Genomic DNA, 17,349 nt, shown 5'->3' with positions numbered 1-17,349 from the left:
AGAATGGAGCGAGTGTCACACAGGCCAGTATTTCTTCTTGCCTTTGTGCTTCATGTGTGAGGGTGGAAGCGCCCTGCGACTGAGGCTGAACAACTTCTTTAAAGGTATATATGCAGCACGGCAGGCTGAGAAACATCCATTTGTGTGCATATAAGACATCTTCTATATTGTTGGAATGTGAGCATGGTTATACTGTGTTGGCCTTTTGTGCATTCTTATGTAAGCCTTTTACAACAAGTCACTGGTCTCATATCGCTCCACTCCTTCCACCCCTTCATTGGCTTCCGGTAAAATTCAGAATATAGTATAAGAGCCTTTTGATTACCTACCAAATATTACATGACCTTTCCCCCCCACTACATTTCTGAGTTCCTTGTTCCTCACTCCACTATACACCCACTCAGATCCTCAAACCTTGGTCTTTTATCCATTCCTCGCTCCAACTACAAGACCAAAGGTGATCGTGCCATTTTAGCTCTAACCCTTTGGAAACTTGTCCCTCAGTCTGTTAGGTCTGCTAAATCTCTGGACTGTTTTAAGCATATTTTAAAAACCCACAATTCATATGTTATTACATATTCTGTAAAGGGCTGCACCCCTTTTATACTGTATTTAAAATTTTATTTGTATTTTGTGGCTGATTTTTTTAATTTTATTTATTTCTTCATTGTATTGCGCATGTTTTTAAAAGTGCTATATATATGAAGTGTTACTTACTTACTTACTTATACAGCAATCAACAGCCATAAAAACACACTATAAAACTTTTCCCAATCCCAAATGTACTCTGGGTTTTTTAACCACATCACAAGCAGGCAGCTGATGATGATGGGTAATTCAATACGAGCTCATGCTGTTCAGCCAAACTTTATACAAACCCTCAGAGCTTTTTGGAGATCCCAAAGTTTTCAAAGACACCAAATACATCAGGCTGAATTTTGTAGAACGTTGACTAAAATGGTGCACAAGACATCCAAAGTCAAAAAAAAAAAAAGAAGCCGTCATCCAACTTAGTCGATAAAGCAGAGAAAAACAAACACTATAAAGTATTACTTACTTTAAAAAGATACTGGGTGTGATTATTTCAGAGTGTGAACATCATAAATCTTAAATAAAGAGGTGGAACACATGACAAGGAATATGATACTGTCAGACTGTGGGATTACAAACAATAATTTTGGGAAAACTATGTTAAGGGGTGAATACCTCCACACTGATATAAACTGTTGAAACACTAATTATTTTACATACAATGTGTCATCCTCTTAAGTAAATCACAACTTCAGCCAGCACGTAAAAATATAACCAAAAGTACAGTAAAATACAAGATTTAAAACATTGTACTTACGGTATATAAAGTAATTAGTAAAGCTTTTGTATATCTGTTCAAAAATCAATAAGAAATAATTTTGTTTTGAACATCACAATTTAAATGTCAAAAAGTAAATCTGGTTAAAAAAAAGTACAGTACAAATTATTATTCTTTCACTAATCTGTTTGATCTTCGAGGGTTCTTATGCTAATAGGTTTATTTTAGTTACACTGCACTTTTTAAGCTAACAGCAGCAGTGGCAGCTTCTTTATTATTAACTTTCCACTCAGTGGCCCCATTTTATTTTTTATTTTTTAACAGTCTAACATCTGGTTCAACATAGCCTGGGAGATTATTTCTGCCTTCACAGCAGTTTGGGCTTTACAGTGCTTCCAGAATTAAAATGATGGTACACTTGTTAAGGGATGTGCTCTCATTCTGATATTGAGCTTATTATGATCGTTTGCCTGATGTGTGAACTGTTCTCTCTGGGTGTCCAGATCTCTGCGTGGTCTTTGGGCGTTTGTCTTCCTCTTGTGGATTGACAGTGTCAATACAGCTTGTTAAATTGGATCACAAACAGTTGGACACTGTGCATATTCAAGCTAAATGCTGCCAGAATAATTAATGAGCCCTTAACATTAGGAAACGTATCAATCAGTACGTTGGATGATTGATGCAGCCGAAGGAGCATGTGATACACAGCTTTTTGCCTTTTATATTCCTCTTTGCATAAATAGGATCAACACTGTTTCATGAAGTAGCTCCTGTTCTTGTCTTTAAAAGCCGCTCAGCACTTGTTGTGAGCCCAAAGTAAAACTTCTCAGAGCGATGTAAACGAAGCTGGCTGCAGATGGCTCTTAGCTGGGCCGAGCGCTGCAGTGTGAGCAGCAGATGGTGTTGCGCCGAGCTGATGGATGCACTGTCTAAAGCTCCAGACAAGAAACCTGCTGCTGCAGCTCCCAAACATCCAGACATCACACACACAAAAGCACTGCAGTACGAAAAAAAAAAAAGGATGATGTAGATTATGCAACTGATTAATACAACATTAGTTGATTTATGAGAGTAGTAAGTAGTGTTTTTATTTTTATTTTATTATTCTCATTTGATACGTGTTCTAGTGAGTGATGGGACAAAGTCTGTTGCGGAATTAGGGCTTCTGCAGTTTAATTTAAGACCTTTATAATATCACGTAAAATGCCATTTAATAAAAACGGACATACTGGCCAAAGTGTGAAGCCATGATGGAAAACCAAGCCCTATGGACCTTTTTCATAGTAGGAAAAGCACAGGTGAAATTGATAATCTTATCAATGGCTCAATTCCATCAAGTGTCCCAGTAAGCTATTTCAGTGAGTCAGCATGAACAATACCAAGGCCTCTCCTAAGTGGAAAACTGGAATTATTTATTATTATGTCACATTTCTGTACTTCCCAGCAGTATATAACAATAACTCTAAAATTATATAATTTATTAATTTATTGTGACCTGGATCCGTATAAGCGACATTAAGTGTATACCTTTATCAACCGATTAAAAATGATTCTGGTCTGATGGTGCTGACTGAAACTTCATTAAAAAAAAAAGGATTAAACATCCTCTACTGTCAGCTGAGATGAATCATTGTCATATAAATACTTGACTAAACTGAAGAGCGAACTGTGTTCTCAGCTGGTTTGGATTCATTTGGCTCACGAACCGTCTTTGCTAATTTTATTTGCCGCCAAAATTACATGAGGGAATTCTGTACCTACAAAATTGTTGGCGCCTACAAATATTTGAGCCGTGTTTTTCTTTGACGCCATCAGACTTGCCGTTTTGTCAGCCGCTTTCGCGCTCCCCTCTGCTAGATGTGCCGTGGCTTGATATATTGGGTCTTTTAGCCCCTGCTTTGGCTCAAATCCAAGGCCCATTTGTACAGATGGGGTTTTACGTGGGCCATTTTAGCAAAGCACCCTCCCCCATAAAGCCAAAGTGTCTCATCGCTTCATAATTGTGTGATTATGGTCAATTGCTGTGGTTGGGGTGACAGATTCTATTTGAGTCCAACAGATGCTTTTATCATATTTTAGATCCCCATTTGACCTTAATCAACCGTTACATGTATAAATAAAACAGGGAGATAATATTTCACTCCTGAGGTGGATCAGGTGTCTGAGAAGAGCTGCTGTGGCAGAGGAAAGGGTGAGGCAGTGAGGGAAGATGGTCAAAGCTCAAAACTGGTGCTGTTGAATGAATTATATGATTACTGAGGCCTCCAGTAGAAACATAAAAGACAGATAGATGGTGCCACTGCCACCAAGTGGGATCAAGATGACATTGCACCTACTGTAAGGTAACATACAGTATAGCAAGTGGTTGTTATATACATATCCAAATATACAGTACTTTGACTATATTATAATTGTTGAGGTTTGTATCCATATTTTTTTCAGGAACTTAACTGTGTTTCTACTGGAGGAACCAAGGACTACAATATGGTTAGAACCTGGAGTTTGCGGTGATGAAAGTCATTCACTGGTCAAACAAAACCTCACAGCTGCTGCAGCTTACTAAACTATTATATTTTTCGACATACTATACTGTAACTTTTTATATCTTTTTGGACATACTGTGCTATGACTTTTTGGGGATTTTTCGGACATACTATACTATGACTTTTTTATGGCTTTTTCGGACATACTATACTATGACTTTATTTATGGCTTTTTCGGACATACTATACTATGACTTTTTTATGGCTTTTTTCAACATACTATACTATGACTTTTTCGACATACTATACTATGACCTTTTGATGGCTTTTTTGGACATACTATACTATGACTTTTTCGACATACTATACTATGACCTTTTGATGGCTTTTTTGGACATACTATACTATGACTTTTTCGACATACTATACTATGACTTTTTTATGGCTTTTTCGGACATACTATACTACGACTTTTTTATGGCTTTTTCGGACATACTATACTATGGCTTTTTCGACATACTTTACTATGACTTTTTTATGGCTTTTTTGGACATACTGTACTATGACTTTTTATAGCTTTTTTGGACATACTGTACTATGACTTTTTTGGACATACTATACTATGACTTTTGTATGGCTTTTTTGGACATACTATACTATGACTTCGACATACTATACTATGACCTTTTGATGGCTTTTTTGGACATACTATACTATGACTTTTTTATGGCTTTTTTGGACATACTATACTATGACTTTTTGGACATACTATACTATGACTTTTTCGACATACTATACTATGACTTTTTTATGGCTTTTTCGGAGATACTATACTATGACTTTTTATAGCTTTTTTGGACATACTGTACTATGACTTTTTGGACATATTACATAATTATACTATGGTTTTTTTTTGACATAACTATACTATGACTTTTTATATGCTTTTTTCGACATACTTATACTATGCTTTTTTTGACATACTATACTATGACTTTTTTATGGCTTTTTTGGACATAACTATACTATGCTTTTTTTTTATGTATTTTTTCAACATACTATACTATAATTATGACTTTTTTAACATACTATAACTATGACTTTTTTTGTTTTTTGGACATAACTATACTATGACTTTTATGTGTTTTTTCGACATACTATAACTTTTATGGTTTTTTTCTGGACATACTATACTATGACTTTTTATGGCTTTTTCGACATACTAAATTAATTATGACTTTTTCTTGACATACTATACTATGACTTTTTATGGCTTTTTTTGACATAATATAAATTATGGTTTTTTATGCTTTTTCAACATAACTATACTATGACTTTTTCGACATACTATACTATGACCTTTTTATGGCTTTTTGGACAATACTCATACTATGACCTTTATATTTTTTTTGACATACTTAACTATGACTTTTTTTCAACATACTATGACATACTATACTATGACTTTTTAACATACTATACTATGACTTTTTATGGCTTTTTCGACATACTCATACTATGACTTTTTATGGCTTTTTGGCATACTATACTCATGACTTTTTTCAATACATTATACTCATGACTTTTTTATGGCCTTTTTCAACATACTATACTATGACTTTTTTCACATAACTATACTATGACTTTTTATGTCTTTTTGACATACTATACTATGACTTTTTATGGCTTTTTGCTACTATACTATGACTTTTTATGGCTTTTTTTCAACACAATTACTATACTATGACTTTTTCGACATACTATACTATGACCTTTTGTTGGTTTTTTTGACATACTATACTATGACTTTTTTATGGCTTTTTTGGACATACTATACTATGACTTTTTTGGACATACTATACTATGACTTTTTTATGGCTTTTTTCGACATACTATACTATGACTTTTTATGGCTTTTTCGACATACTATACTATGACTTTTATGAGCTTTTCGACACCATAGTATGGTTTTTCGGACATACTATACTATGACTTTATGTATGTCTTTCAACATACTATGACTTTTATGGCTTTTTACAACTATACTATGGATCTATTTTATAAAGTCTTTTTTTCAACATACTATACTATGACTTTTTATGGTTTTTTCGGACATACTATAACTATGACTTTTTTATGGCTTTTTCCACATAACTATACTATGACTTTTATGGTTTTTCAACATAACTACTCATGACTTTTTATGCTTTTTGGACATACTATACTCATGACTTTTTATGGCCTTTTTCAACATACTATACTATGACTTTTTATGGCTTTTTCAAGATACTATACCATATGGCTTTTTCCGGACATACTATATTATGACTTTTTATATTTTTTTGACATACCTATAATATGTTTTACGCTTTTTCAACATAACTATAATTATGGTTTTTGACATACTATACTATGACTTTTTATGCTTTTTTGACATAACTATACTATGACTTTTTTTGACATACTATACTATGGTTTTTTTTTTTGGACATACTATACTATGACTTTTTATGGCTTTTTTTCGACATAATTATACTATGATTCTTTTTCGACATACTATAACTATGACTTTTTATGGCTTTCTTCGACATACTATACTATGACTTTTTATGTTTTTTCGACATACTATAACTATGACTTTTTTGACATAATATACTATGACTTTTTATTACTTTTTTCAACATAATTATACTATGATTTTTCGGACATACTATAATATGACTTTTATGGCTTTTTTGACATACTATACTATGACTTTCTTTTATGTTTTTTTCACATACTATACTATGACTTTTTATTTTTTCAACATACTATACTATGATTTTTCCGACAACTATACTATCACTTTTTATATTTTTTTAGATTATTCAACTTATGCTTTCGCATAATTATACCTATACACACTTTGTTTTTTTTGACACTATGATCTGACATACTATGTACTATATTTTTGGATACTATCCTATGACTCTTTTATATTTTTTCGATAATTATAATTATGACTTTTCGACATACTTAACTATGACTCTTTTATGGTTTTTTGCATAATTATAACTATGACTTTTTTAGGACCTGGATATATTATACTATGGCTTTTTATATTTTTTACACATAACTATAACTATCTTTTTCGATAACTATACTTATACTTTTTATATTCTTTTTCAACATAACTATACTATGACTTTATATTTTTAATTATAATTATGACTCTTTTATGGCTTTTTTACTGACATACTATACTATGACTTTTTTTCTGACATACTTTACTATGACTTTTATGACTTTTTTGGATACATATTATAATTATGACCTTTTTAACATACCTTATTATGACTTTTTTGACATACTATACTTAAGACCTTTTATGTCTTTTTTGACATACATACTATGACTTTATGTATTTTTCGGACATACTATACTATGACTTTTTATGGCTTTTTCGACATACTATAACTATGACTTTTTTATGGTTTTTTCGACATACTATACTATGACTTTTTCGACATACTATACTATGACTTTTTATGTTTTTTTCAACATACCTATACTATGTTTTTTCGGACATAACCTATACTATGACTTTTTATGGCTTTTTTGACATACTTATTCATGACCTTCTTTTTTATTTTTTTCCATTAACTATACTATGACTTTTTATGAGTTTTTTTTCAACATACTATACTCTATGGCTTTTCGGACATAATTATACCATGACCTTTTATCTTTTTGGATTACACTATACCATGACTTTTTATGGCTTTTTCAACATACTATACTATCTTTTTATGCTTTTTGACATACTATACTATGACAGACTTATTAACATATTTATGATTGAGCTAACATACTATAATTACTTTTGACATACTTGACTGAACATATTATACTATGACTTGATAATTATGATTCTTATGCGCATAACTATACTATGACTTTATGTATATTTATGGCTTTTTCGAACATACTATACTATGACTTTTTATCTTTTTTTCAACATACCTTATAATTATGACTTTTTTATATTTTTCATAACACGTATACTATTTTTTATGGCTTTTTTGGACATACTATACTATGACTTTTTGGACATACTATACTATGACTTTTTTATGGCTTTTTCAACATACTTTACTATGGCTTTTTCGGACATACTATACTTTGACTTTTTATGGCTTTTTTGGACATACTGTACTATGACTTTCTTTATGGCTTTTTCGACATACTATACTATGACTTTTTTATGGCTTTTTCAACATACTATACTATGGCTTTTTCGGACATACTATACTATCACTTTTTTATGGCTTTTTTGGACATACTGTACTATGGCTTTTTATGGCTTTTTCAACATACTATACTATGGCTTTTTTGGACATACTATACTATCACTTTTGTATGGCTTTTTTGGACATACTATACTATGACTTTTTTATGGCTTTTTCGGACATACTATACTATGACTTTTTCGACATACTATACTATGACTTTTTATGGTTTTTCGACATACTATAACTATGACTTTTATGGCTTTTTTGACTTACTATACTATGACTTTTTTATGGCTTTTTCTCATGACTATACTATGATTTTTATGTCGCTTTTCGGATACTATACTATGACTTTTTTATGGCTTTTTCAACATACTATACTATCACTTTTTTATGGCTTTTTCGGACATACTATACTATGACTTTTATGGCTTTTTTGGACATACTATACTATGACTTTTTGGACATATTATACTATGACTTTTTCGACATACTATACTATGACTTTATTTATGGCTTTTTTGGACATACTATACTATGACTTTATTTATGGCTTTTTCGGACATACTATACTATGACTTTTTGGACATACTATACTATGGCTTTTTCGGATATACTATACTATGACTTTTTTATGGCTTTTCAACATACTATACTATGACTTTTTTATGGCTTTTTTGGACATACTATACTATGACTTTTTTATGGCTTTTTTTCGACATACTATACTATGGCTTTTTCGACATACTATACTATGACTTTTTTATGGCTTTTTCAACATACTTTACTATGGCTTTTTCGGACATACTATACTATGACTTTTTATGGCTTTTTCAACATACTATACTATGACTTTTTTATGGCTTTTTCGGACATACTATACTATGACTTTTTATGGCTTTTTTGGACATACTGTACTATGGCTTTTTTATGGCTTTTTCAACAAACTATACTATGACTTTTTTATGGCTTTTTCGAGATACTATACTATGACTTTTTTATGGTTTTTTCGACATACTATACTATGACTTTTTATGGCTTTTTTCGACATACTATACTATGACTTTTTATGGCTTTTTCGACATACTATACTATGACTTTTTTATGGCTTTTTTGGACATACTATACTATGACTTTTTTATGGCTTTTTCGGACATACTATACTATGACTTTTTATGGCTTTTTTGGACTTACTATACTATGACTTTTTTATGGCTTTTTTCGACATACTATACTATGGCTTTTTCAACATACTATACTATGAGTTTTTATGGCTTTTTCAACATACTTTACTATGGCTTTTTCGGACATACTATACTATGACTTTTTATGGCTTTTTTGGACATACTATACTATGGCTTTTTCAACATACTATACTATGACTTTCTTTATGGCTTTTTCGGACATACTATACTATGACTTTTTATGGCTTTTTCAACATACTATACTATGACTTTTTTATGGCTTTTTCGGACATACTATACTATGACTTTTTCGACATACTATACTATGACTTTTTTATGGCTTTTTCGACATACTATACTATGACTTTTTTATGGCTTTTTAAACATACTATACTATGGCTTTTTCAGACATACTATACTATGACTTTTTTATGGCTTTTTCAACATACTATACTATGCCTTTTTTATGGCTTTTTCGGACATACTATACTATGACTTTTTTCGACATTCTATACTATTACTTGTTTTCGACATACTATAATATGAGTTTTTTTTGACATGCTATATGACTTTTTCCAACATACTATCGTATGACTTTTTTTCGACATACTATACCATGACTTTTTTTTGTACTTTTTCTGACATACTAAACTATGACTTTTTTCGACATACTATACTATGACTTTTTAAATACTTTTTCCACGCCTTTTTCCACTTTTCCGCTTCTGGCTCTTTGACAGTGACATTTTACCTGACAACAGGCTTCCAACAAGCGTTTTAAGCATAATAAAAAAGCATAGTATATAGTATGTCATAAAAAAGTAATAAAAAGTAATATTATAGTATGTCATACATTTCTTTACAAAATGTATGACACCATAACAAGTCATAGTAGAGAGTGTCACAAAAAAGGCATAAAAAGCCATAGTATAGTATTTCATAAAATGTCATAGAAAAGTATGCCATAAAATTACTCAGTCTAGTATTTCATCAAAAAAATCTTAGTATCTCCCCAACCTATAAGTGTATCACAGAACCTTTCAGCTACGGGCCGTTTAGAATCTCTAAAGTCATTCCCACTCTCTACTGCTTGTTCTGTCAACCTGAACAAACTGGAACCTTCCTGCACATGGTCTGGGAGTGTGAACAGGTGCATCAATTCTGGAATAAAACAACATCAATAATATCTAATGTGATAGGCTGTCGAATTCCTATTGACCCGATTGTTTTTTTGCTTAATGACGACTCTAAATTACACCTGCTTGGGAGACAGAAGAAAATTTGGCTAGCCGGCTCAACCGCAACCAAGAAAATGATAGCTCAACGCTGGCTCCCCCGCCCACCCCACACACTCGCTTTGTATAAAACAGTGGTTGGCGTATTTTTTAGACATAGTTATGCTTGAGCTCTCTACAGCAAGGATTAACAAAGCCAAATCATCGACCACTGACCTATGGAAAAGCGCAGCAGCACAAATATCAGACCTAATAATCGCAGCGCCACAAGAAATAGAGGAGAGTGACTAGGCAAGGTGTCATTTCCGTTTGTTTTGTTTTCCTCAAGACCGCAGAGGGTGGGGTGTGGAAGAGGGTTTTTGTTCTTGTTCAATTTGTGTTTGTGAAAAAAACTATAAAAAATGTATCATAAAATCTTAGTATAGTATGCCATAAAACGTCATAGTATAGTATAGTGTCATAAAAAGTTCATAAAAAGTTACAAATAGTATCCCGTAACAATTTATGGCATAGTATGTAAACAAATGTGCTAGAAAGCTATTGGTTGAATGGCAAAGTCATAGAAACAGCATAGCATGACAAATAGTGTCTAAATTACAGTATATTCTGTCATCAATGCCAGTGCTGTTAATCAAGCTATTAGCTTAGTGTATAGCCTTTTATTGTGTGGCTCCTAAATAAGCACTCAGTAATCAAAACTTTGAGAAGCCCTGATTAAGTAAAACAGGAGCCTTCGTTTACAGTACTGTTTACTACTAGTTTGTAGTATGAAATTGGGACAAGATGTTGAACCCATGCAAAGTTCTGATTTCTTTGGCAGAAATTTCTATTTTTAGTCAACAGTCTGAACATAAGTACCTTTTTGTTTTTTTAAACCCTGATTGCTCAATCTAAATGATAAAAGAAAGAACTTAATTTAATTGGCTTTTAGTAAAGGCCTCAGGCTAAAAAACATTTGAAAATGATGCATAGCACATTCACCTATTGCACAGACCACATTGTGCACAGTTTGATGTGGAATAGCAGTGACACGAAAAAAACATCAATTTTTCTTTCTATCTTTTTTTTGGGGTGTGACAAAAAGAATCCCATCTCCCATTGTTTGTAGAGGCTCAAAGGATTAAACAAAGTCAACAATGATGGAGAGGCACTGATCTTTTGAAGTATTTACATTTGTGTGTTTTTGCGTCTCCTTCCCCCTGAAGGCGTGCGTCTATATTTTTCCTCTCGCAGGCGTCAGTCTGAGTTTGTCTTTGCTCCGGTTGGGTAAATGGCAGCCTCAGCGACAGACAGGTGCACTCCATCTTGTAAACCCGGAGGGGGTTTGGCATGAGACAAATGGGTCTGGGAGCATCACCCTGCCCCATTCCACCTGGCCCATCTCACATGCAGAGATGTTGCGTCATGGGATTTGTAGTCTTACTGCAAGTCCCGGTCCGCCCCAAGCACGCAGTAACTCATAACTCACCACAAAACAGCCTGAGACATCGTGGCTGAAGTAGACAAGTTTATTAATGATAATAATGAGGATGATGAGGATGATGATAATATTAATAATTAGTCATAATTATAATAACGTTAATGTCATAATAAATAGAACTCTTCATCTGAAGCACATAAAGAGAAGCATACAGAAAGAGAAAAAACTAAAACACAAAGTTCAGAGTACAGAGCCAGAGGAGGGGGCAGGGACTTCTAGAGACATTTTTTTTTAACCTTTCAATATATCCATTTAATTTTTTAACATTTTTAAACTTTATTTAACTGGAACATTTACAAAAAGGAGAAAGAGATAGATTTTAAAAAATCCTTATAAATAAATTTTGTCATTATTAGAACAAAATACAAGATTTCGGGTAGTCAGAGGATGTAGTTTTTTTCTTTTTCCCCCTGAAAGGACAGCTGGGGGAGGAGGGGAGGGGTAAGAAGGGGTGAGGGTTATTATGTACAGAACACCAGGAATACAAAAGGGGCCAGTCGACTCACATACTAGAAGACTAGGGATGGTGGGGGGAGGGTGTCGCAGGGGGCGGGTGTGTCGGGGTCAGTGGGGGAGGCGGGGGGACTCTCAGAGGGGACATCCTGCTAGTGTCACAGCTCAAGCAGTTGTGCTCAGGAAGATCAGGACCAGGTCATTATACTGAAGGCATCTGAAGGAAGGAAGGAAGGGAGGGTCGCTTTGACCCCGCCCCCCCCCCGTTGAGGTGCAGGCTGGAGCTTTACACAGACTAACATATTTGTAAAGAACGGACTTCACTGGGCTCAGAAATAAACTCACTAGTTAAATAAAAAGCGTGTGTCAACGAGCAGAGACAAACGGCCTCAGTTTAGTTAGAGTGCCAGTTAAAAATGAAGAAGAAATAAAAAAGCAATTAAAAATCAAACCCATACCTGACCACTGATGTAAGTACTGCTACTAACATGGAAGACCAGCAAATCTAAATAGTTTGATTAAATACATTAATATTCCACCAATAAATAATTTTTACGGTTTAAAATATGATGCGAAACAGGTTCTCGAACCCACAGAAATGTGAAGGCAATAAAATCTCAGGTGTGTTTTTAAGTGATTATTCTGTCAGTATTCAACTACAGCTCCCATGAGGCTTAGCCAGAGAAGCACTATCACAACCTTATGGGAGCTGAGGTTGTGGAATGCTAACAAAATGGAACCTTTGTTTTATACAGTAATGCAATAAAAGCTAAGAGAACGGGAGCTGACTCTCTTCTTTTGTAGTTTCTAACTTCTTCTGTCCCCAAGTGCCCAAAACAAATTCTTACCACTGCATCTTTAATGCTGGACTGCATTCCCCCCCCCCCCCCCCCCCCAGTTTGTACCAAAACAACAAAAACACTTTTAAATTAAGCAAGCCAAGGCTCTTGCTTAGTAAGAGTTCTCCACACATATCTGAGGAAATACTGGTTATATTTTTTAAATAAAACTATATGTTTGCGAGCCAATTATTTTTACTTTATCTTTTTCCTTACAGAGGGTTAATAAAAAAGAGAAAATAAATGAAAAGGAATGAAAAAACAATAAAAAGTGAACAGCGACAACATTACTATTTATGCCTTACTTTTAAGTATTGGTCTCTTGTGAGCTATTTTAAGAAATGTACATCTTCAGTGGGAACCAATGGGCTTGTAGCTGTGAGCCAGAGACAGGAAATCAAAGCATCAAGAGGCGGACCAACACATTGTTGGTTTTGTTGTTTTCATGGGATTTGTTTGCAATAAAAATACAGAATAGCGCCAGCCACACCCCTAAGATTTTATTAACTACTTGCTAACTAGAATAAGTAGATAACAGCGGTGTCTTCACATGACATCATATTTGTTTTTGTTGCAGAGTGCATAGATCATTCAGTGGATCAAACCTTAATGATAACGAGCCAAAAAAACAAAAAAAAAAACAAGCTGTAGTTCTTCATCTCTGCCAGTTAACTCCAGATTTAAGCCGATTTTTGCCTCCCAGGAAGTTCCTGTCAAAGTAAAGCTCCAATCTGCTCCGGAGTTGTTTCTGACCCACCACAAGTCTGTAGCGCTCTAAGTAGGCCAGATGAATCATGTGACTCTCAGAAACAAACCTACATGTATAAAAATGCTAAGCCTGCATGTGATCGCTGCATGGGAGAACAAATGACCGACTTTACCCCAATTAGACTTCACAACAGTTAGTTGCCATGATATAGATACTCTTTGTAATATATGAGAAGCTGTCTACAGATGAACAGAGGTCGCGTGGGTAGGAGCCCTGATTCAGAACAAGTTTTTTTTTTTTTTTTTTTTAAACCTGAAATAAGATGAAGTTAATCAAGAAGTGTGAGGTGAGATTTACTGTACAGGATATTAACAGTACACACTGTAGTTTTGTACAGGAAGTCAGGAGCTTAACCTTCTATCAATTCCCACAAACCCACTACTGACTAAGTAGTGTACCCTGAACTCTCAAACAAAGTTGTGCTTCACCCGAACCTGCTCGCCTCTGATAAAAACAACAACTTTCTTTTCAGAGCCAGCAGGTTATTTCCAATACGCAATTAAGCCGCCTGCCCACCAGGGTCAGCATGAGAACAGCGGTTCATAAACCGAGGCTGCTGCAGGAAGCTGCGAGCTGGGCTTCATCAGCGGGGCTCCTTTTATATTAGCAGAAGAGCGAGCTCTTCCTCAGTAGTGATGAGCGAATGAAATCTGGGTCACGTCAATACACATCCGGGCTCCGCTGTCATCACAGAGTCTCACTGTCTTCTGATCAAAGAGCACTGAGACTGTGTGTTGAAATCATACTTTGGTTCAAGTAAGGAAAGAAAAATCAATATTCATAAACTATTTTTTTTTTTTTTTTTTTATCTGACACCAACAACACCTTGCGCTAATTAGCAAGTCTTCCCAGCTCCAATAAAGGGCTGAAATTACTGCAGATGAGGTTGTTTTCCTGAAGTGTCTGTCGGGTAAAAGTAGGATGGGATGTTTTGCATTCAATGGGGCAAAAATGTAGTATTGTTTGTAAATCTGCATGTGTTGCCAATCTATGAGCATCAGCACAGGGTGTGTGTTTGTGTGGTGGGGGGAAGGGGGGAGGGGTTCAGGGGAGATCATTTCACACTATCACCATCACACTTTCAATCATATAACACATGATCACATGTTACAGTAAATATCAGGGACATATTTAGTTGGAGGGGGTCTGATATCTATGTTCGGGGGCCCGAGGCTTTCCTGCCCACCCCCTCTACTCCCTGACATCACCACAGCCCATATAATAGATATGTATATATATTTATATACAGAAAAAGAATACATACTTATTGGACACCCTAGACATTAATGTACATTCAAAGAACTGAACCAACATTCTTGTTTAAACACGTTTACAGTGACTCTTCTGATATAAAGAATTAAGGTATCGCTTTCACCAAATTTAAACTTTTTTTTTTTTTCCACTTTAAAAGTTTTCAGTGCTGCAAAAAACAAAACAAAAACACACAAATAAATATTCTCAGAATACATTGACAAAAAAAATTTGACATTTCAGCCCTCGTTCCTTGTTACCGTTGGATGGGCACTACTGTATTTCTATAATGTTTTTATCTAGCGACATAGTCTATATGCCTCAGGCTTGTGTTTTGGTTATGCACCTGCTGATGTAGTACAATGGGATTATTCGATTATAATTCAATTTGTTACATGGACGTTGATGAGTTATTCTCGTCAGGTGGAAACGTGCATCCTTGGTAGTTGTACGCACCTTATCATTGTTGGTCGGATAGTTTGTCCGTCGGTGCAGAGTGACACAAAGGCTTGGGCTCGGAGTCTGGCAGGTGAGTAAAGTCGGCGACTTCAGCGCCATTTTCTCTTAACTAGTCCTCAGTCATTGACCTCTGCTGGGGCGTGGAGAGGGGCAGACCGGGGAGGCTCGGCGTTATACCCTCTCACCGTGGCTCACCCCCCCACTCCCCAACGCTGTAAACCAGTGACGCTGCCCATTGGGGAGGGCGGGGATGCCCAATGGTGCTGCCAGGAGAAAGTGACATCACGACAGTATCCACGGGGGACGCTGCTAACAGTAGGCGCTGCCGGCCAGTGACACCGCAGAGGAAGGAGCGACATCACCAGCCCGAAAAAGGAAGTTAGTAAGGAAGGAGGTCAGGGAGACTGAAAGGAAGAAGGTGGAGCAGTGAGACCAGGAGGCTGACCTTTGACTCCACCCACAGGAAGTACAGCGTAGAAAGTGCTTCTGCCTGGACGCCGAGCTCTCCCTGCCACCTTTCTGTTTATGTTTTTGTTTTACACGACCTCGGCGACAGAGCAGTTTGCCATAGAGAGAGGAGGGGGGGGCTCCTCCCTCCTCCTTCCTGCATACCACAGAATCAGCATCAAGGGCCAACTGTTCATCTCCCTTACCAAAAAACATAAAAACAGATTTGTACATATATACTGCTTTATACACACTTTTTTTTTACTATTGTAAATCACAAAAGTATAGAAAAATAAAATGTTTTATAATAACGGGACACTTTTCATTCTCTCTGTCTTTTCTATCCGGCAAAAAGGTGGTCCCTGGTGGAAACTGGCTCACTCCGTCTGTCAAGTTTGTGGCTGGTTTGACACCGCTGCTGCGGCGCCACTTTGTACGCCTCCCGTCTTCCCCCGCCAGCCTCAGTAGAGGGACTCCTTCTCGTCTTCTTCTTCTTGTGTTATTTTCTTAAAGCTAGTTCTCCTCTCTTCGTTGTTTTCATCTGTGATGTCCATCAATACTGAGTACAGCTCTTCCTTTTGTATTTACTGGAAACAGGAGAGAAAAGTGGGGAGACTGGTAAATATGCAGACTGTAATGTTATGATAGGCATATACAGTATAATGAGAGGTCTTATTAAAAGTCATTGTGGAGCAGCAAGTTTATTCCTTTCTGAAAGTTTTTAAGACTGAGGATCTTGTCACAGAAAGCACAGGCTAGATAATAGTTCTTTGAAAAAAGAAAACACAAGTAAACATGGGATAATGTATGAAATAAACAACACATTTTCTGTAAAGCCCTCCCGACCCGACATATTTTCCCATCTATGTAATGTACACTGTTAAAACGAGTAAACGTTCACAATGCAAGGGTTAAGACACAGCAACGGAGTCAAAACAGCCGAAAAGAAACGTCTAAAACTCTACTGCAAAAAGTTTGAGAGCAGAGAAACAACAGCTTCATTCACTTTCATCCCGGTCTTGTAATGTTGCACAAAAGCAGCGGGAGCAGAGGCCTCATGCCTGCCAAAACTAGTGCTACTGCTCTCCCCAGAATAAAGATCAGAGGGCTTTGTAATCATACAAGTGGAGATTGGCAGTTTGGCAATGCAAAGTGAAAATCTCAGTGTA

The 17,349-nt window shown here is 35.4% G+C and overlaps 1 protein-coding gene and 1 long non-coding RNA gene across 2 annotated transcripts in view; one reads left to right on the top strand and one right to left on the bottom strand.

The window, feature by feature from the left end:
* LOC120575250 overlaps positions 1 to 16,625 on the top strand; it is a 120,364-nt gene extending 103,739 nt beyond the window's left edge. The window contains exon 4 of the long non-coding RNA XR_005641972.1: positions 16,536 to 16,625. This is a non-coding gene — a long non-coding RNA (uncharacterized LOC120575250). The remainder of the gene's footprint in view (positions 1 to 16,535) is intronic.
* LOC120575247 (RNA binding protein fox-1 homolog 3-like) overlaps positions 14,806 to 17,349 on the bottom strand; it is a 433,652-nt gene continuing 431,108 nt past the window's right edge. The window contains exon 13 of the mRNA XM_039825955.1: positions 14,806 to 16,767. Coding sequence (XP_039681889.1) covers positions 16,765 to 16,767 — 3 coding nt within the window. The 3' untranslated portion in view covers positions 14,806 to 16,764. The remainder of the gene's footprint in view (positions 16,768 to 17,349) is intronic.

This window comes from Perca fluviatilis, chromosome 15 (genome assembly GCF_010015445.1).
Source record: "Perca fluviatilis chromosome 15, GENO_Pfluv_1.0, whole genome shotgun sequence".
NCBI lineage: Eukaryota > Metazoa > Chordata > Actinopteri > Perciformes > Percidae > Perca > Perca fluviatilis.
The sequence above is the reverse complement of the archived record's forward strand: the minus strand, read 5'-3'. Positions and strand labels throughout refer to the sequence as shown.